The following is a 21,963-nucleotide window of genomic DNA, read 5'->3' on the forward strand; positions in this document are numbered from 1 at the left end:
CTTTACAGAATTTTGCTGGTTTCTGCCAAGCGTCAACATGAATCAGTCATCGGTATACATATGGTGGACAGATTCTCAACCATTGCACCACCAGGGAAGTCCCAGAACACATCATTCTTGAAGTTAGTTTGCTCAGTGTGCTGGGAACATAATTTCCCCTCACCAGCTCCTACTTGCCCTTTAGCTGTTGATTTCTTAGTGAAACTTTACCTTTGCGAACCAGGTAGACCAAGACCCCAGTTGAGCATCTGTGTATGTCCTTCCTCAGGACATTATGCTTGCTTAATTACAAGATTCACAGCATTTAGAATACTAAGTCACAGATATTTTGGACTTTAATTCCTAGTACATAATCCAGGAAGGTGGGAGGGGGACACAGCAGGAGACCATGTAGGTTTTCATGGGCCATTGAAAGTACTTGGAGTTTTGAACAGAGGAGTGCTGGAGGTATCTGAAAACTTTTTAACTTTAAAAGACAAAAAAAAAAAAGATTATGAGATTTCTTTTTAAACGTTTATTTATTTTTATTTGGCTGTGCCGGGTCTTAGTTGAGGCATGCAGAATCTTCCGTTGCAGCATGTGGGATCTAGTTGCCAAATCCAGGCCCCCTGCATTGGGAGCGTGGACTTGTAGCCACTGGACCACCAGGGAAGCCCCCTTTTTAAAAACTTGATTTTGAAGTAATTATAGATTCAAACAAGGGTACGTCCCAGGTACCCTTTATCTAGTTCCCCCCAGTGGTTATGTCTTACACAATTACCGAACAACAGCACAGACAGGAAGTTTGGCCCTGGGACAGCATGCATGTAGGTCTCTTCTCATGTGTGTGGATTCATGTAACCGCCTCCATAGTCAAGACTGACAGCTCTTCAGTTATCACAAAGATCTCCTTTGTGCTACTCCTCCTAAGCCTTTCCCCTCCCATCATCTGTGACAACCACTCATCTTTTTCCACCTCTGTCATCTTGAGGTCCCTCTGAGTTGTTCCATGTATCCATAGCTTTTCTAATCTGTATATGGAAACTGGAGGCAGGCTGACTAGATGGAAGGACTTGAGACCTGAGTTCTAGGGCAGTTCAGTCACTAAGTGATATTTAATGCCTTAGTTCTCAGAGTAGCCACCTGTAAGATGAGGAAATTGGACTTTTCAGCTCTAAGCTCTGTGATTATAACAAATGAAGCCTGTGAGTTGTGTCCGACTCTGCGACCTTATGGACTATAGCCCACCAGGCTGCTCTGTCCATGGGGTTCTCCAGGCAAGAATACTGAAGTGGGTTGCCATTTTCTTCCTCCAGGGGATCTTCCCAACCCAGGGATCAAACCCTAATCTCTTACATCTCCTGTGTTGGCAGGCAGGTTCTGTTTAATACTTACTGAAATGACACATAATCTAGTTGGCTTTGAATATTATCAGTTATTGCTGTATAAAGATATGTAAGACTATCGATAAGTAAAACCTAGCTCCCTTTAAAAATGACATTAGAATGTCTCTGAGCTGAAACATATTTCATAGAGCATTTAGATCTACCTTCTCATTTTATAGATATGGAAACTGGTGCAGGCTTAGCTCCTTTACAAGAGTTTCAATGGCCAGAGAGCTGGGTAGGAACCCAGGTCCTCTGGCTTGAATCACAGCTCTGTGCCATGGGTTCTTTATGAAACGAGCTCATAATTGCTCTCTTTGGAGGGAGGAAGTGGGAAACATTAAGTGGCTTTCACTATTGAAAATAAATATAAATGCCGTGTGTAATGTGTCTTTGTTGGATGAGGGAGAATTGGATAAACATTCATTCTTAACATTTTTGTTTTACGATATTCATCTTTTCCTGTGTTATTCAGTTTCTTCACTCACTTTTTCATAACTTAGATGAGGATTTTTTCCTTATTAAAGTGTTGATGTGAGATGTGATAATTAGATACTCCTTTTTAAAATTAACTGTGCTCTACTGAGTGTCTCTTTTAGAAAGTTGGTTTCCTCTTTGTATATTTTGGAGCACAGACAAACAATAAGCTAAAATTGAACATGTTTGGGGTACCTAATGATACGAAATTCTTTTAACTGCTAAGCAGTTTAGTGCCTCTGGTCTGTTTTTTCCATTACGAAAATGAATTATTTCATTTTTGTTTAGGAACTTAAACTAGAAGATTTACTAACAATAGGCCCATTTCAGATTTACATTGTTCATTCATGCTTACCATCACCTCTAATCCATGTATCTGAATATTAGTAGTATCTTTGTAAAGACATAGATACATATTTTCTTAACTTTTAGAAATTTATCTTTCATATATTTTGCACTTTAATATTTTCATAGATATTCCTAAACTGGTTTTTATTCTTCACTTGGAAAGGGGGGATGTAGTTGCCTCTTAACATCCATTTTTTAACGTGTAACTGTTTGGCTCTCAAATACGTAAAGACCATATTATGCAGTGCAATGTGGAATGACTCCAGTCAGCTTGTGTAGCAGGAGCTCTCCAAGATCAATGAGTTGATTCAGGAGTCAGGACGATGGTAGTGGAAAGGGTCATTTCTCCACCATCACTGAGGGACAGAAGGCTCGGGAGGTTTTCACCTCATACCACTCATTTGTACAATGTTAATTTCTCAAAGGAGAGAGGAGCAAAGAAAAGGGATGAAGAAAACATGCTTATGCCTACAGCCAGCATTTATACATTGTGTTGGAACATAGACAAAGAAAAAAGTCCTCTGAATCCCCAAAAGGCAAGCAAATTATTATAATGAAATGTTTAATGTATATTTTAGCTAAGATTATTAGTATTAGAGTGGTCAAATTTATAATATGATGTGGATGGATTATTTTTAACCTGCTGATAAATTTTTAATGTGTGTCTTGGATAATTCATGTGCACAATATATTTACTCCTATTTTATAAAACTGTAAAAGGACAGCAGCATAGTAAAGGGATATAGGCTGAGAATCGGAAGGCTGTCAGATGCCCACTGAGATGGTGTCACTCTTTTTCTTTAGACATCTCATTTCACAATTTTCAGGGTTTCTCTCTGGGTCTGTCTTCATCTATATATGGAGGTTTGCAGATTAGTTTATCTCTATGGACTCTTTTTGCTCAAATTCTATGACTCAGTTATTACTTTTGTTTTCATCCAACCGCCCACAGAACCCCTGGGAACACTGAGAATGCAATCAGTCAGCTAGCCAATAAATATTTATTGAGTGCCTACTAAGTGTTTGGCTCTTTTTTGGACCAATAGGGAATATGATCTGGTTGGGAAGACAAGATATGAACACAAAGCAAGATAATAATCTGCAGCAGTAAAAGATAAGTGCCAAATGAATGGCCCAGCCAAAGGAATTGAAACGGGGGACTGCAGTGCTTGACTGCTTGGATTAAAGCAGAAGATTGAAAGACTGTATAGAATAAGGTTAGAGAGGTATATGCGAGCTTTGTTGTAGAATGCTTCTTTACCTGCAGTTTGTAGCAATGTAGTCAAAAAGAGAACTGGATTTAAAATTTTTTAAAATCTAGCTTCTAGTTTTGATTGCCACTTACTAACATACTAACAGGATTACTTGTAGCAAGCCTGAAACTGATTACTTTCCTTTTTTTTTTTTAATTAATTTCATTTTATTTTTAAACTTTACATAATTGTATTAGTTTTGCCAAATATCAAAATGAATCCACCACAGGTATACATGTGTTCCCCATCCCCATCCCCATTTTTTTTTTAAGAAATACATACTTACCACCTTTCTGTTGCTATAGAAAGATTAGGTTGTGTGCCCAGTCACTCAATTATGTCTGACTCTTTGCAAATCTATGGACTTTAGCCCTCCAGGCTTCTCCGTCCATGGGATTCTTCAGGCAAGAATACTGGAGTGGGTTGCTGTTTCTTCCTCCAGGGAGGTCTTCCTGACCCATGTCTCCTGCATTGGCAGGCCAGTACTTTACCACTGAGCCACCTGGGAAGCCCATAAGATTAGGGCTTAATTAGGGATTAATGTGTGTTTAAAAGCGTGGCCTGTAGCAGACACCCAGTAGATGGTCATTAAATCTGAAATCATTCTTGGAAAAGTTCAAACAAGCTTTTTGTGATTGTGGTAGATTGGAGCATGAAGATTAAGAGGATTCAACTGAAAGTGATCAGGATTGGAAAACTTTGCAAGGAGACCAGATTTGGGAGCGGGTGAAGGGGGGTGGGTGTGGACAGGTAAGTTAGAAAGAGCAGGATAGAAAACAGTCATAGGAGAAACACTGGAGACTTGGGTTCAAAGTTTGGACAACTAATTTTATCTGGGAATGAATACAGATGTCAGCTTTAGGTGACTGGGAATCTAATGGTCCCACAATTAGAGATGTTAGGGAAATGAGCTGATTTGGTAGATTTGAGAAAAGCTTAATCTGGGGAAGTGAGTTTTATTTTTGAAATGCTGAGTTTTACATGGTGATGAGTCATGCAAATTCACATGTCCTGCAAATAGTTTGAAATGTAAATGTATGGCATATTTAGCAATGAGTGGACCAGTTTGGATATGAAATGCCTATTTGTTAGACAGCTTGCTTATTTGAAGCTAGATCCTTGATTTAATTGATTATCTTAGTTGTCTTTGTGGGATCTAATTGTCTCCTGGGGAGGAAACGTGGTTATCCAGTAGAGGAAGTGTCACTTTGAGTATGCACCCCATGTTCTGTCCTGCAGGAGAAGGGAGATTCAGCTTAATCCATGAAGCTTCTATGAAACAGACATTATTATTATGAGAGGTGGAGACTGGGGTAACATTTGAAGGTGGCATTATTTCATTGCTCCTTACACTTAATATGCCTCTCATACCTCAACCCAGGTTCATCACTGGACTAATAACCTCCTCTGATATTTTGCTGACTTGAAAGTACAGCAGTACTCAGAGAAGAGCTGGCATAATAGAGTATAATACCACAGTTTTTCTTGTCTTATAAAGCCATAACCAGGATATTGCTGAATAAATGGAGCTATCATATAAGAGGTGGCAATAAGATTACAGTACTGCAGAAATCCTGGGGGCACAATAAAATTGTCTATTTAGTAAGCATAACCATTGGGTGTTATGCCTTTTCCCTTTCCTTTTTAAAATTGTTTTGACCCATATATCCAGCACTATTCTCTCCCCTAGCCAGAATTAAGAAGTGAATTAGGTATTTAATTCTCCTGCTTCCAAGTAGGTTTCTGTCTTCTTTTCTGTCCATTGGTGTTTTCAGGAGATGAGGTTAGGTGAGCCCTCATGTAGGGCTCGAGTGGGAATAAGGTAATGAGGACGTTAGGGCTCAGACACATAGTAGAGAAGAAAAATGGCTGTTCTTGGAAGGTTGAATGAGAAGTCAAATCTTCATCACCCACATTTTTACACCCTGGTCCCTAGATATCTTTGCTTTAATTCCTTTTCTTCCCAAACTGAAGAGCACTCTCGGTATGCAGTGGGTTGTGGCCCCTGAAGCTGCTTAGGCTTTTGCCTGTGTCTAGGGATAAGCCTACTATTGACACTGAGGGTTGGATGGATGTCTGTGTTGGGGATTCAAGGATTTATTTCTCTGTGAAGCAGTAGTTTTTTCATGGAGTGATTCCCTTTCCCCTTTCTCTTTCATCTCCACTCTTCCCTCCCTTCTTCCTTTCATTCCTTTGTTTCTGCAAATCTTGTTTGTAGGTCTCCTTGGATTTCATTTTAACCATGCATCCTTCTGGATTCTTCCAGCTGGACTAAATCCATATCAGTCTTCATTGTTTTCTTTCCATATCACCTTCCCTACAAAGGAAGAATGATTAGGATTTATGAAAGTACAAAAATAGAGTCCTTGATCCTAAGAAGTCTTGATTTTCGTGTCTCCAGTCCAGTCTCTAGAAAATGCTCTCATTGGTAGAACAGTTCTGTTTAGAACCTGTATATATTCGGAATTAATTCTCATTAAATACGAACTACTTATTGAGGGTGTTTTGTTTGAAAGGGTCCTTTTTTATATATTAGTGTATAGCCAATAATTGGAGAAGGAAATGGCAACCGACTCCAATATTCTTGCTTGGGAAATCCCATGGACAGAGGAGCCTGGCAGGCTACAGTCCCTGAGGCACAAAGAGTCAGACACGACTTAGTGACTAAACAGCCATAGCCAATAATGTTGTCATAGTTTCAGGTGGACAGCAAAGGGACTCAGGCATACATATGTTACATATACATACAATACATGTATCCATTTCCCCCAAACTTCCCTCCCATCCAGGCCTCACTGAGCAGAGTTCCCTGTGCTGTATCGCAGGTCCTTGTTGGTTACCCATTTTAAATATAGCAGTGTGGACATGTGAATCCCAAACTCCCTAACTCTCCCTTTTCCCCATCCTTTTTTTACTTAATTAGCTTCTAAAGCTGCTCAGATCAGTCCATTCTATACCTGCCTGCTCTTGAGTCCAGCTTTCTGAGGTCCTGCTGCTTTGTGGATCATGCCATGTTTCATGTTCATAACCACAGCTGGGCTGGTGGCTTGACAAAAGCAGTCACCTTTGGCTCTGTGTCTGGAGTGAATATATCCTGCCCTAAGACACTCGATACCTAATGCCATGCTTGATAATAACTTTTTTCTCCTTCATTTCACTGTAGTTTCTAAAGCTGCTTCCTTTTTATTTTTGATCTATATTACGAGTTCTGGGAAAGTCCCTAGCCATCGTTCAGACCCTCTGGTGACTATCCCGGTGAGAGGACTTGTTATACAGAAAAGGGAACCATTAAGAGTAAAAAGATCCAAAAAACCTATTTTAGTTATTTTTAGAATTACATTAGTTCAAGGGTTGAGTAAAAAAAATAGGGAAGACGATGGGGGAGAGGTTTGGGACACATACAAAGGAGGTTGTGCCACCTCAGATGTTTCTAATTACTGATGCTTCTAAAACAGAGTCTCCTTGTCGACATACGCTGCTTGGTCATGTGGGAAGTGCCTCCTGGATATATTTTAAGGGAAAAAAAATCGGAGTGTCATTGTTTCAGATTTTCGGGAACTCAATCTGAAATCGGAGGACAAAAGACAGTTTAGACGCTAGATGGGACAGGCATAGCACGACCCCTTGTAGACACTGTTGTACTGGCTTACGGCAGCTCCCTGTTGCCCTGCTGGGCTTTTTCCTAGTTTGAGACCTGGGGGAGAAACAGCAGTCAGTAAAGGTCCTTATTCATGGCCCACTGTCTGTAGATCCCTCTCACCCAGAATTCCACTCTCACCCTTTACAGTCTTATTTTGCAAGTCTATAAAAGCCAAGTCTGTCTCAAGCCTAAAATTGTCAGGTTCTTGCCTGGTGTGCATATTAGAGGTCTGAGTGTGAACTCATGGAGAAGGTTGGAGGGGAACCTGGCCTTGGGGCCTGTTGGCCATTAATCATCCCCCCCACCTTCTTCACCCTCTTAGACTGAGATGCCCATGTTGTCTGTGTATATGAGCCAAGGTGGCCCTCATACTCTGAAGAAAAGCACTCTGTCCAGTGCTTGCTTCCTGCCTCATCACCCAGTCTTGTGATCTCTCCCTTCTTCCTGGTCTCTAACCTATTTGCAAAGAAAGACATCAGCTGCCCCCTGCCCTCTGTAGGTTCCCTGTGGTTCAGCCCCACAGCACTGAGAAGTGAGATGAGCCATCTGATATATTCGAAGTAAATTGGGGAGTCCTGTCAGCCAGGATGCTCCATCTCAGAACTTGTGAGGGAGCACGTCCTTGTGGTGAAGTTCCAGCCAGTGTGGAAGGAAGTCGAGTCAGTTTCCCAGCTTAAGATACTGGAGCTTTTATGGGTCGTGGGTGACAAAGGCCCTGTCTATATGCCTCATGCCTTGTTGGATCATATTCTCACAGTATTTAGCCATGGGGTACATTGTACGCTCAGTTTATGAAATTCGACCCATGGGACCTTGAAGTTATTGTAGAAAAATCACGTGGGGGACGCATGCATGTGTGTGCGTGGATGTGCACACATGAGACGGTGCCTCTCCTAGAGCTGACGTGACTGTTATACATGAACTGAGCTGTTGTCTTTCACCCGTTTCCTTTAGCCTTGACTCCATAATAGTGTGAAAGCATTTCTTTATGGGCTTACTGTATTCTGAATATGTGTCCACCTGTTCATTTGCCTCAAGGAAATATTCTGCTTTGTAATCTCCATGGACACCTCAGTGACTGATAAAATGTTGATGGTTTTTAAGTGGAAAATGTTAAGCTCAAATAGCTAGATAGAGATCTATGAGCCAGAGCCATTGAGAATTATCTGTTACCCTTACTCAGATGGAGAATGAAGTGCGTTTGTATGTGTGTGTGTAATGGTATTATGCCTTATGTGCACTCTTGAATTTACTTATCCATTTACCCTAGCTTCTCTTTTGACAAGTAGCATATACCCTTTAAATTAGCTCTACCGTGTGCTGTGCTTAGTCATTTAGTCGTGTCTGACTCTTTGCAACCCCATGGACTGTAGCCCGCCAGGCTCCCCTGTCCATGGCTGCTGCTGCTGCTGCTGCTAAGTCACTTCAGTCGTGTCCGACTCTGTGTGACCCCATAGACGGCAGCCCACCAGGCTCCCCCGTCCCTGGGATTCTGCAGGCAACCCACTCCCGTGGGTTGCCATTTCCTTCTCCAATGCATGAAAGTGAAAAGTGAAAGTGAAGTCGTTCAGTCGTGTCCGACTCTTAGCGACCCCATGGACTGCAGCCTACCAGGCTCCTCCGCCCATGGGATTTTCCAGGCAAGAGTACTGAGGTGGGGTGCCATTGCCTTCTCCGTCTGTCCATGGCAGTTAGGACCAAATTGTGGAAGTCAAAGAAGGTGTAAGTGAGACACTGTATGTGTATGCAGAGAAGATTATTCACATAAGTAAAATATTAAGGATAGTGGAAGGCAGGCTTCTCACAGTCAGAAGGGATGTACAGATGAGGAAAGGAAGAGAACTGCATGCGCCCTGAAATGTTGAATGGGGTTGTAGTACCTTTCTGAACTCATGGTGTGCTAAAAAGCTGATGCCAAGATAGGATGAAATAGACAAGAGGTTAATTGGGGAAAACAGAGAAAATGGGAAGGGAGCTGGTGGAGGCTGTGAATGCTTAACCTCTGTGGAAAAGGGAAGGATGGAAAGTTGAACTGGAAACATCTAATCTGAGGCTATGGGCAGTTGTGAGAGTTCCAGCGAAGGTGAGGGGCCGTGCTCAAAGCCGCAGCTCCCTGTCAGAGCACGCCCAGGTCTCTGAGCAGCGGGCAGGTTGTAGTGTCTCCACTGCACTCAGTCATTGGCTGGAAGCAGCTGGGGGGAAGCATAGCTTTGGCGGAAACAGCAATGGGTTTCAGAGCACAGCAGCTGGGGCTGTCAGTCAGTATGCTTCCTGCAGTCAGAGATTGGAGAGGCACGTTTTCATGACTGCCACACATGGTTTTCAATGGTTATAGATACAGAAATAAGTGTATGGAGATAAAAATGTAAATGTGGACTATTTGGATAAATGGCTGGTTTCAGAGCTGCAGAAAACATTGGAAGATGAGCCTGGAACACACTGTGGCCTGAAAGCAAGGAAGAGCTCAAAGGATGACAGGACACAGGAGCCAGCTTGACCCGGCTCCCACTGGCCAAATTGGGAGTAATTTCAGCATCAGAAAAAATAACGATTGTAGTGGATTATATGGCTCTTTAGATAAAATATTTCGTGACCATAAACCTCTACAAATCAATAAATGAATAACTTGGGAGTTTAAAAGCTACATAGTTTTTCAATACCTGTTATAAAGAGGAAGAGAATAACTTCATAGTGAAGAAGCCTAGTAGACACGGCCTGAATCAAATGATCAAAATTACCATTATCAGTAAATTACACATCATTTCAAAGGAGGCCACGGGAACAACGTAGCATCACTTCTGTGACATTCCTGCCAAAGATTCATAACTTGCCGCTGATCACAGGAACATCAGACAATCCAAAATTACTGGCCTGTACTTGTGAGAAGTTTCAGGACTGTGGTAGACTAAGAAAGATTGAACTTCTCCAGACTCAGGAGATAGGATAACAAAATGCAAAACCTGATTCTGCTCTAGATCCGCTTTCCCCTAAATTCTCTATTGGAACAGTTGACAAAATTTGAGTAGGGTTGTAGGTTAGATGGCAATAATGTGTCCACATCGATATCCTGGTTCAAGTCATTGTTTACTATGTGGAAAAATATCCTGATTTGTCAGAAATGCACATTAACGGTTTGGGGGATGATGGTGTAAACGGTCATTTGCTCTCAAATGAATCAGAGATTGGCATGTTCTTTGTTACTGTATGTGCAATTTTCCTGTAAGATTGTTTTAAAATTACTTATCCCCTCCTTCCCCTACTTTTAAGTAATCTAGTTAATTATAGTCAGTTATCTGACCTTCTCTATATATTATTGCTTCCACTCTTGGATTTGGGGTGTAGAGATTGGGGAAGGCAGGCAAAAGTGTGATCAAGTAATTATTGTGAGTGAAATCTATGTTTTAAGAATCCCATTCTCATATATGGGCACAGCATACCTTTTCCAGATTGGCAGAATATAGTACCCCATGGTTTCAAAAGTATCTTATAATGAGAAAGTAAATGCTTTTCACAACCTGCTTGCTGTGGAAATGAGTGGGCAGGGAGGATGTCAGGTACATGGAGATCTTTTGAGAAAGCTCAAGAGACCCATGTTGCTTGTGTTTTTCTTAAGAACATCTGATCCTGCATAGTGGAAACAGTTCACTTCCCATATAACCTAAAATTCTCCTTGAGCTTGGAGAAGCATTTCAAGTCCAGCACTTATTCTGTTTCCAGCTGATACAGAGAGAGATGATTTCCTGTTAGACTTTCAAGACTGTTAGGTCCCTTTTTGTATGCTGATTGTGAATTATCCATTCGAGCCAGACATGTGTAATTGGAGTAGAATTACTGATACACTCAAGAAAGCAGAATTTATAAATTTGTCTAAAGCAGCATAATGTCATGGCACATAATTTAATGTTCTCTTTCCTTACTGGGCAACTAATCAGCACACCAGTGTCGAGTTCTGAGCCATCTTTGGCCAGAGGGAAATCTCCTGACCTTTCATTAGTGGCCCAAAGAAATGAATGAGAGTCAAGTACACGGATCTCGGCTAATTCCATTTTATTTGTCTCCCTTTCATTCTCTTTAAATACAAGTCTTGGATAATGGGGAGGAGAATGACAAAAGCTGGGAAGGCATGTTGAAAGCTTTTGTTCTTAATTCTATGCTGGGCAAGCTTGGCTAATAAACGCTTAGGATAAGAAATAATGTTCCAGTGCTGTATTTCTCATACTTGGCTACAGAGCAAGAAAGACACAGCCCTTGCCCTCTTCGACCTCATCAGTTTGAGTTGGAAGATGGATGATGAATTAATTGTAATACAGCCTGATTTCACAGGGCAACACATACCAAGATGAAAATGCACGCAGTGTGATTCTCACACACCTGGCTCATGGGCGGGGCCCCGTAAGTGATAACTGTCATTGTTTCCTGTGTTTTTACCTTCCGTGCCTCAGCACTAACATTGCAGCCATTCTTCAGGAAAAGTCTGTGTTTAGGGAAAAGAAGCTAAGAAAACATGGATTGCACTGAAGCAGGTGGTGGAGTCTGAGGCCCTAACTGGTTTGCAGATATTTGCTGGCGGGATCCAGAGGGTGAGAAGCCCGCAGGAGAGGAAAGGGTTGTGTCCTTGGTTCTGCTGGCCACGCAGGAACTCAGTTCAATACTGTGAATTGATTGGAGCAGCATTAACCAGGATGGATCATTAAACATTTGTACTGTTTTGCTTTGTATTCTCCAGCTTTTCATATAGAAGCTTATTTGTGTGGATTTTTCCCTCGCCTGCTCTGTCATTCCAGCTTTCTGTTCCAGACCCCACATATCGACTGTAAAATGTCAATGCTTTGTTATTCCAAACGCAGTACCAAACACGTCTTTGTTGTTCTGGCATTTCCGATCACTAAGCCCTCACAACCTGTTGCAGCTGGGTGTGTCCCAGCTGTCCCTCTGGCCTCTTGGTGGGCAGAGCCTCTCTCCTGCCCTCTTGGGCCTTGGGTGAGACCCTTAGTTAAATTCTCCCCATCTACAGCTGCTAACTTGGGGCTGCTGGCATTCTCCACCCTGCCAAACCCAGCTCGGTGATGATGACAGCGTTTGCCAGCACGCTTATGCGGTGACTCAGGAGACAGGGTGGCCAGCAAAGCAGCCTCTTTGTGGGAGTGGATTTTGAGAAGTGCTAATTCCGTGGCAGTTTGGAGATATTAATATCATGCTGGCAGTAGAGAAACAGGCAGCAGAGGGGCACATAATGAGAAGAGAATCAGCCACAGCCTCTTTTCCTTCTTTATCTCCCTGCACATATTCCCCCCTCTTTTTTTCTTTTTTCTTTTAAAGTAAATCCCTGGGCCTCGATGAAGAGAACCCTTAAGTGGCTTGAGCTTGCCCATAGACTGGTTTAGCCCAGCTCATGGCATCCCCAAAGGCTGGGAGTCTGAGAGCACCAGAGTGCTGAGAGTTAACTGCCTTCCCAGCAAAACTAAATCATAGCATATGGTACAGTAGCCTATTCCTTACCATCCCTCCTCCCTAAAGGGCAGCTCACCAGATGGTCTGAGTGGGTCCTTTGGTGTACTTATGACAGACACAAAGAAAGACATAACGCCGCTCTCCCCCAGTGATACCATGCCTCTTGTCTTGCAGTTACTTGCTTCAGGTAACTTTTGAAAATCTGTTTTTGCAGTTTCACTTTTGCCCATCGAAGTTCCCTTTCCGGGTTGAGGAGAAACTAGGCTAACACGCTTCATTAGCTGGCCGAGCATCACTTCCAGTGTACTCCTCTGAGTAGATGAAAGTCGCTCACAGTGGCCCCGCTGTCTTATTCTAGTGAAGAGAACATGCAGCACGTTGAAGTTTGTTTGTTTTTTTTTTAAGCAGGATTCTAATCTGAATATTCTGTGGTCCTAAAAGGACTGTTGGGACTATTGCTTCAAAACTGGTCATCTGACATTTTCTACTTTTTCACTTTGTTCCCTAGCTCATGCCGTTTTTAATGAAGATGTTTCATCCTACCCCAACACCACCCCTCTGCCACCCCACAATTCCTTCTTGACCTCACCTCACCCAGGCCCCCTTGGAGTCAGCCAAGAGTCAGTGTCCGGAGTTCTAATGAGAAAAGACACACTCTTGAGTGTTCCATGAAACCAGCGTTTCTAAGTTTGCCAAACTGGAGCACAGTAGTTTCTAGTTGCAGTATAGGCTAGAAAAAAAGGAGATTTGGGGAAATTTAGGTCATGCTTTTATGTGCTTTGTTTTTTATCTGTGTGCCTGGTATTTTAGAGCAGACTTTTCTTGAGGGTAGTGACTTGTTTATACCATTCTGTAAATAGCCCTGCCTAATGTGGGCTTTTTACAGATATTTTCTGCCAGGTTTTATGTACAGATTGATATAGCATCTGACTGTACTAACCAGAAAAAAATGCTGAGCCAGGGGACTTGGTTATTCCCCCTTTTTGTTTGGATTTCTAGCTTAGCAACTCATTGGTCTTGAACTCCTTCCCTCTGCCAGGATGCCTTAAGACCCCCAGGTGCTAACTGTTGTTATTGCTGTTGACTGAGCCCCATATGCACCTCGAGTGCTCACTGACCTATCTTTTCTGTTGCAGAAACATTGCCGAGGCCCTTGTCAGCAAAGGTCTAGCCACGGTGATCAGATACCGGCAGGATGACGATCAGCGATCCTCTCACTATGATGAACTGCTCGCTGCCGAGGCCAGGTGAGATGCCTAATTATTAAAGTGAATGCCTTGGGTCCCCCAGCCCCACTTTATTCTTTCCCACTTCCCTGCCTGTCCCTGAGCAGAATTTGATGGAAAGCAACGTGCTGAGAAAGCCCATATTCTTTTATGATTCTAGCTTTTCCTCATCAAGATAAAAGGGGCCTCACTCACTTCATACTTGCAATCTAACCCAGGTTAAGCACGCTGGGGCCTCTATATTTTTAAATTTGCAAAATTTAGGCATATATTAGACATAATCTTCCCAGAAGATGTTGTAAAATGAACAGATGAGTAAATACTATGTGGAATATTTTTATCTCCACCATCCTTTCCTTCCCAGGAACAAACCGTGGAGCCCTGCTTACTACACAGGATGTTTGCCTCGGGTTCATCCCTCCAGGGGCCCCTGCTCCCAGCCCCTCCCACTTACCACCTCTAGACCTTTCATCATGTACAAAGGAAATGAAAACATTTATTAGGGAATGAGTTTGGGTGTTACACTTCTGACAGCTGGCAGGAGAGCGTTTGTGAGAGGCCCTGTGACATTTTCCTTTGTCCTTCATCCCTGTGGCTGGTTGCCCCAAGGACATGCATACTGCTCAGCAGTATTTCTTAGTAGGGACCTTTCTCAGGGCTCTTTCTCATGGGGCCTTTCTGTCACTAGACGGGACTGGAAGCAGAACAATTCCTCTAGCCTTCCCAGGAAACAGCAAGAGCTCAGTGATCATTGCTGGATCCCTGTTCTGATCCAGAGCTCAGCAGACTGCTGCACTCTACCAAGATATACCCATTGTTTCAGAGCGGCTTCAGATACTTGTCTCATGCAGACACTTTCCTGTGACCTAGGAGTTTGTCTAGAAGTTTGTTAGTTGCCAGCCTGTGCTCCACGGCTCACGGAGGAATGAGTTTGAGCCCGTGTTATCTGTACCTCAGATTTCATCCCTGACATCACTTCTCTTGTTCTTTGGCCCAGAACATTGACCTGATAGGAGACATTTGCCTCTTAACACCGTGTCACATCCTGATGGATAGGGCATCTGTAGGATGTCACACGACGTCAGCTAAGAGAGCAGCCTGTCGCCTTGCTATGGCTTTTTGGATTCTTTTCTTGTGGGATTTTTCCCTGGAGGACCTGCCTAAGACTTCATTCTTAAGCACAAAGTTCAGTGTCTTTGGTTGTTGAATGCCTAGTGTAAAATAATACGACATGGACTTCTCTGGTGGTCTAGTAGCTATGACTCTCTGCTCCAATGCAGGGGGCCCAGGTTCAATCCCTGGTCAGGGGAACTAGATCACACATGCTATAACTAAGACCCAGCGCAACCAAATAAACGCATTAAAATATTAAAAAATAATAATACAATGTGTAGCCCATAATTGATGTTTCTCTTTAATCCTCCCTCACATCTTATGCTTCTCTCCCTGCCTATATTATCATTAAGCCAATGGGTTGAAAGGACTCATAGCAGGAAATGCAGCTCCACGTTTCAAGTACTTTTGATATCTCGCTATTCTAGGAAGTGGGCAGTGATGAGACTGTTCTTTGTGTGGGGGTGGGTTCTCGGTGGGCACGCTCAGTTGGCCTGATGGTATCCAAAGAAGCAGTCTTGCCTTGCCAGCATAGCGGGAGCCCTCAGCCATTCCATGGGATCTTGAGTCCCATTTTCCGCTCTGCCTTCTCTCCACCACTAGTGAATGTTTAACTCTGACAGGCAGGTAAGCATGAAAATAATTTGCCTAGCTGCTCCGGAAAGTGAGGCCACAGCAAGCTCTTATTATGCTGTCGGAAGTAGCTGTGTTGTGCTCTAATGTTTAATGAGTATGCAGAGTTGGTGAAATTTTTTAGGTTTTAAGAAGAAAACAGTCCGGTTCTCATTTTGAGCTGATGGAATGTAACAAGATGCTTGCCTGTTAAAGCAATGAGCTGCCTAGAGATAATTGTGTTGAGCCACCGATTTCAGACGGATGATGAAAAAACCGGCTTTGGGGCCACGGCCCTGTGGCAGGTTGACTAAACAGAGAGCAATGAAGCGATTCCCCTGGCCAGTGAGGCACCGCCACGAGGCAGTACATACCTCACAACTCGTTAGAAGTGGCCTGTGTGACCTTCGAGTGAGTCCTTCTCAGGAGCAGTGCTGTCCACGAGCCCCAGGAAGGTGGCCCCATGCCATCTTCTAGATGCCAGTCCCAGTGAGAAAGACAGGAACACCTGCCAGATAGGAATGGTGGCCTTATAGCCATTGAAGACTATTTTCAGTGCAGAATGCAAACCACCCCCATCCACCCATCCCACTTTTGGGAAAATGCTAGTCGACCTTACTGCAAGAGCACCTTTCTTCTGAACGCTACTTTATCTTAAGTCGCCCTCATTCGAACTCTGGCCCCAGGAGACATTCCCTGTGTCACCTCAGCACTTCTGTGCTCATGTCACATTACAACATGTCAGAGCACTTTGTGCTTGCTGCCTCTGCCCCTTACGGCCCGTCTCACGAATGTGATCTGAGTTCACATTCTGAGTTCACTTATCTATCTAGTTCCCCTGGATAGAGAAGCTGTATTTTTTTTCCCCAATTGAACTTGGCCTTGTAATTTCAGGTCCCTGTCCATGTGGTTCCTCCACCTCCCAGCTGAGTGTCCTCTCAGATCTCATTAGCAAGTTGTTTACTCCTTTCCTTGGCCCTGAGTAGAACCCCTGAACAAGAATGGCTTTGCTCTTGACGCCCAGTCTTTCACCGCCTGGACTGTCACTTAACTGTCTTTTGTTTATCATCCTGCCGCCACTTTTTAATCTTCAGTGATTGTGTACTGAACCACGCCAATTTAAATTAATTTCCCAAGTTAAATTTCTGGAGGTACTGTATCTAATGCTTTAGCAAAGCCGAATAAATAACATCTGCTTTGTTCAGGGCAAGTCACTCATCTTGGAACTCTTTGAGTGAATAACAAGTGGGTGAAGGCAACGTGGCAAGGCCAGCAGTCATCTTGAGTCACCCAAGGATGGTGATTCCGAGAGACTTCTCTGTTCCTGAGCCCCAGATCCCCATTTTCCTCTCTGGCTGTCACTAGTGGTCTTGGTGCCCAGTTCTCTTCCATTGACTTGGCTTCCCGGAGCGCTGCTCAGCTATTAATCCTTTTAGAGAAACGTTGTAAGCTTTGGGGAAAGGGCAGCCTGTTAACTTGGCTGACTCTTTGGGTCAGCACAGCTGCCTGCACAGGAGCTGATGAGCCCTGCCAGCCCTGCTTCCTCTGTGAGGGGCTATGATCTGCCGACCTTTCTCAGATCATCTGATGGAAGCTCAGGGAATGATGCATCAGGCCCACGTCGGTAGAGCGGGTGAGACAGAAGAGGAAGAAGAATGGCAATTTGCAGCTCCCTGTGCTTTCAAGCACATCCACCTGCCTGCCAGAAACGAGCTCACAGTACCCTCCGCAGCTCTGTTCTGTGTGTGCCTGACCCTTTGCGGCGCCTTCATGCGAATGGCACTTTGCTTTTGGGAAACCCTCAATACACCTCAAACACAGGGCGCATCTTGAGAAAGCCACATCTTTTTTTGTTTAAAGGACAAATGAACCCCTAATTCCCGGCAGGCGGCCTTCCTTTCTAGTTCAGTTGTCTATCATCGGCTGCCTCTTCCCTCCTTACCTTGTGTCCTGGCAAGATAAGGGTTTGGCACTTCTGTGTGTATTTTGGGGCATCGCTTCTCTCGTGGGCTCCATTGAAAGGCCCTTGGTTGTGTCCCAGCCTTGAGAGCTCCAGTGTGTGTCCTCGACATTTTTAGTAAAAAGAACTTGGGTACAGCTGACCCACACTTTCTGACGACTCTCCTGAACTCGGTGCTCTGTTAGGGACATCACGTGGTCTCCTTTGGTAAGTGTGTCGCTCCTTTCTGCATCATTCTAATTTTTCATTCCCATACTGACTTCCCAACGCTTCTCGTTCTTGTCGACTTCAGTATTTCTTGGCCAGTGGGCTGGCTGCTTTGTCTATCTTGACAAAGTATTCTAAGCTGAAGGCAGGGCTCTGACTCCTACCGGGAGTCACGTACCCTTCCTAGGTATTTCCAAGATACTGGGTCACTCATTATAGGAACGCTTCTTTTTTTAAGGTATTACACAGTCTCTCAAATTCTATGTGTTTGATATAACATGTGTTGTTTGATTTAAACAGTACAGATAGTGAGTTCCCTTAGCGTTCTACAGGCCTTCCTGGTGGACTTTTGTCAAACTTATTGTGGACACTAAAGATAAGCTGGTAATGCGTGGAGTCAAAGCCTGGCTGTGTGTCCTGTTTTCCTTGGACATCCCAACCTGTAGGATATCATCTGTCTGCATTCTCCTAAAGCTACTTTGTATTAAAATGTAATATTTGAAGGTTTCCTGGAAACTTACTCTGTGGTTCATTGCAGGACAACACAGAAGTTGTTCAGAAGTTGGGGCTTTATTCCTTTAAGGCACCTTTTAATTCTAAGATTTTGTGATTTCAAGATAGGCTGTATATATTCAGAAAAGAAATTGATGCCCCAACTTGACAGTGGGAAAGCAATTGTGTTGAACAACCTAGTGTCTGAGCAGATTTAAATGAATTTAGATTCATTCTGGACGTACATAATGAGGTTAGGGTTATCTCGGGAGAAGAGAAAAGGGCAGGCTCTTATCTTTGCCTGTTCTCTTCCTTGCCAGCACACTGCAGATTAAGGAAACTGGGGGCCTGTCCTCCCTCTTGGTGAGGCAAGCATGAGCCTGCCCTGTCTCAGAGCTGTGTGGACTCCTTGTCCTCCCCAGCCCTGCAGGGAGTCCTGTTTCTGATTGCAACTTTGCTTTTCTTTAAAAACAAAAACAACTAGTGTTCCTGCCTTGCCAACTTTGGCATCTCTGGTCTCTCAGCCCTATAAATACCAGTCAGGGGAGGACAGAGGATGAGATGGCATCATCAACTCAATGCCCATTAGTTTGAGCAAACTCCGAGAGATAGTGAAGGACATGGAAGCCTGGTAGGCTGCAGTCCATGGGGTCCCAAAGAGTCAGACACATCTTAGCGACTGGACAGTAACAACATTAAAATCCTATCAACTCTCTCTTGCTTTTACCCTCCCTATTGTGGAGTTCTCTCAGCTTGAACCTCCAGGAAATCTGTGTTGGCATTTCCATCACAGACTTTGATTAGAAGGCTATAAACTTAACTCTTTCCTAGGCCAACACCTGTAGTCATTAGAAACTGTTTCAGGTAAAGATCTCTCTTGGTGATACAGTTACTGAGTCTGCAGTGGGCTTACTGACTTCCAGGTAGCAGTGCTCTTGTGGCAGTGAATTGTAAATGTATTTTTATTTTGCATGTCTGTTGAAGTACTCTCAATACCACTGGGAGAGAAATGTGCTTGAGCTCCCACTCCTGATTCAGCCAGAGCAGCTCCAGTTTTTTCCCCTTGATTTATAGAGGGATTTTCCCACAAAATTTTAATAGGTGGAGGAAAAAAACGCCTTGTGCTTAGACAAACACAAAACGTTTTGATAAGGTATTTCCTGTCTGTGCCTTCAATTTAACTGGCATTTTCAATGCTGGTTATGAATGAAATGTGAAGAATCACTCACCAGTGCTTTTTTTGCTTTCTATTGCTTTAATTGGAAGAGGTCAGCATTGCTGGCTTGACACCGTTTTGACTTGGTATGAAGCAGATTTCATCTTCCTACCAATCCAGTGAGAAAACTGGTGTTGAGGTTGAATCTGTTTTTTGAAAATTTGAAACTAATATATCCTATCACAGTATACAGACTGCATGAGTTAACCAGTTCTCCAAACAAAATAAATTATTCCTCTAGTGGGTACAGTTGTTCAGGCTGGTTTTCTCTCGCACATGATGGCTTGGATCCATTCCTTTTCTTTGCCATTTTCTTTAGTGTATCCTGGGCCCTAGGCACTGGGGATAATGGTAGTGAAGAAAAAAGATACCAGACTGAAGCCTTACAAAGCATGCAGTCTCGGAGGCACACGCGTTGAATAATTGAATAGGACCTCTGGGTGTTGCTATTTTTCCTTTTCTCATTTTCTTACCTGTTTTCTTAGCCCCTCCTCTTTTTCCCTCTGCATCATTAACACTGCCCTCCTTACATCTTTTTTATTCTTTTTCTCATTTCTATTAAATTTTCCCATGAGGACACCTCCCTGAAACTCATCTCTTCCATCCAGCCTCTGTTCTGCTCAGTCGTTTAATGGTACAGCTTTTAATAAACCAAGATTTCACACTTTCAATCTAATGACCTAACCAAGTGAACATTCTCTTTGGATAAAACTAGATCCTACCAAATACTGCTGAAAACCACAGCTTTGATTTGAAGTTTTTCTGTTCCTTTCCTGTAGCACCAGAGTGCAGGTGGGTTTTTGTAGCCCAGAGTCATAGAAAGCTGGAGTTGGGTAAATTGTGTGCTGCCCTCTTCACCTGGCTGTGTTACAGGATGCTGGTACAGATGGACACCAGCTCGAGAAGGAGATTGGTCTTTCTCTTTAGTAACTGCTTCTTTTTCTCCCGTAACCCCAAACGTGCACACCCCACCAGATTTGGGGCTTGCCTGTAGGCGGCACAGCCAGAGGTCGCTGATGAGATTCAGCACACATCAGTGTTGGGGTTTCACCGTGGGGGAGTCAGGCACATCAGCTCCTGCACGTGGATGTGGTAACAGGAAAGTGCATTACAAGAGCGGGTGTGGGGAAGTGATTTGACGATACAGCTGAATGTGGGGAAATTTAGCTTTTCCCTTTCTTCAGAAGAGATGATGCACTCAACATCCAAATAGCAGTAATCAATCTGCATTTAAGGCAGCACAAATGGCCACTTCTGGAGAGCTGTATAATATCTCCATTTCCAAATAATTTTCTCTTTCAGGATATTAAGAGGATCTGTTCACTCTTCATCCTATCTCGCCTCCCAACTCCCAGTTCCAACCTATACGACTCAAGCTATGACATTCGTCTCAATGATTAGTGTAGGGGTTTGGGTTAAAGTCAGAACCCACAAGCTTTAGCTCCTCTGTGTACACAAGGTATGGGCAGTCAAGTCATGAACTCATAGGAAGAAGTCCTCGTTGCCCAGTCTTTTCTGTAATTGTTAATGTGCACTGGTTGTATTCTTGCAGAGGAAGTTGTTCTTGACTAACATCTGTAATTAATTGGGTGTTCACTGCCCCTTCCCACCCAGCTGTGACCATTTATCTGCCCACAGCACCTCATCTGTTCTCCACCATCTCATTGTTCTTTTGGCTAAAAGGCTCTTGCTCCTCTCAGTCCCTAAATATTTGAGGTTTCAAAATAGTTCCAACATATTTCAAAATACATTTGAAGATTATCATACTGTGAATATAATTTTAATCCCAAATAAATAAGTTGTAGCAATAAAGTGATAACATTTGATCCTTGCCATTTTTGAATGTCTCCTAATTTGATTCCCTAAGCCACTGGTTCTCACAGTCTGGTCCTCAGACCGGCAACATCATTTTCACCTGGGAGCTTGTTAGAACTGTGAATTCTCAGGTCTTGCCCACATCTTCCCGCCCTAAACCTATGGAAACAGAAACTGGAATTCAGCCCCAGCCATCTCTTTTCACACATCCTTCAGGAAATTCTAACACACACTAAAATTTGAGAACCACTGCCCTAAACAATTCTTAACTACTTTTTTTTTTTTTTTTAAGAAAAAAATCAAAATTGTGTCCTTTTTGTGGCACATTAATGATTTAGTAGTTGGAATTGTAACCATTAAGTAAAGGTAAAGAGACTGAGCCGTGGACAGGATCAGCTTTGGATCTCTCTGCACTCCTGCCCTGGTGGTGCTTCCCTGGCAGCCATACTTATTTCTCAGCAAGCCCGTTGACTAGCTCTGTATTCCCTTTAACTCCTCTTTCCCCTTCCTCATGCCTTGCATTTGTGACTCTTTAACCAGATTCCTTCTGAGTAGCTTCTGCCAGCTCTTGGCTAATTTAATATGAAATCATCTTGAGAGTTGCTGTTCTCACGTGATTTGCCTCCTCTGTGGTATCAGGGGGCAGAGTGGTTGGGGAGCGAGTCTCTATTACAGACGTCAGTCTCCTGCTTTGGCTCTAATCCTTGGAAATCTCTCCGGAGGACTGGAGTTCAAATAATTAATCACTGATACATCAATGCCCAGAATTTTATAGCAGCTTGTGAGAGA

At 43.3% G+C, this 21,963-nt stretch overlaps 1 protein-coding gene across 1 annotated transcript in view; it reads left to right on the forward strand.

Annotated features, from left to right (window-relative positions):
- Positions 1-21,963, forward strand: part of SND1 (staphylococcal nuclease and tudor domain containing 1) — a 422,171-nt gene that overhangs the window by 212,564 nt on the left and 187,644 nt on the right. Inside the window, 1 exon segment of the mRNA NM_205784.1 lies at positions 13,670-13,780. Within this exon segment, the coding sequence (NP_991353.1) occupies positions 13,670-13,780 (111 nt within the window).

This window comes from Bos taurus, chromosome 4, assembly GCF_002263795.3.
Source record: "Bos taurus isolate L1 Dominette 01449 registration number 42190680 breed Hereford chromosome 4, ARS-UCD2.0, whole genome shotgun sequence".
Taxonomy (NCBI): domain Eukaryota; kingdom Metazoa; phylum Chordata; class Mammalia; order Artiodactyla; family Bovidae; genus Bos; species Bos taurus.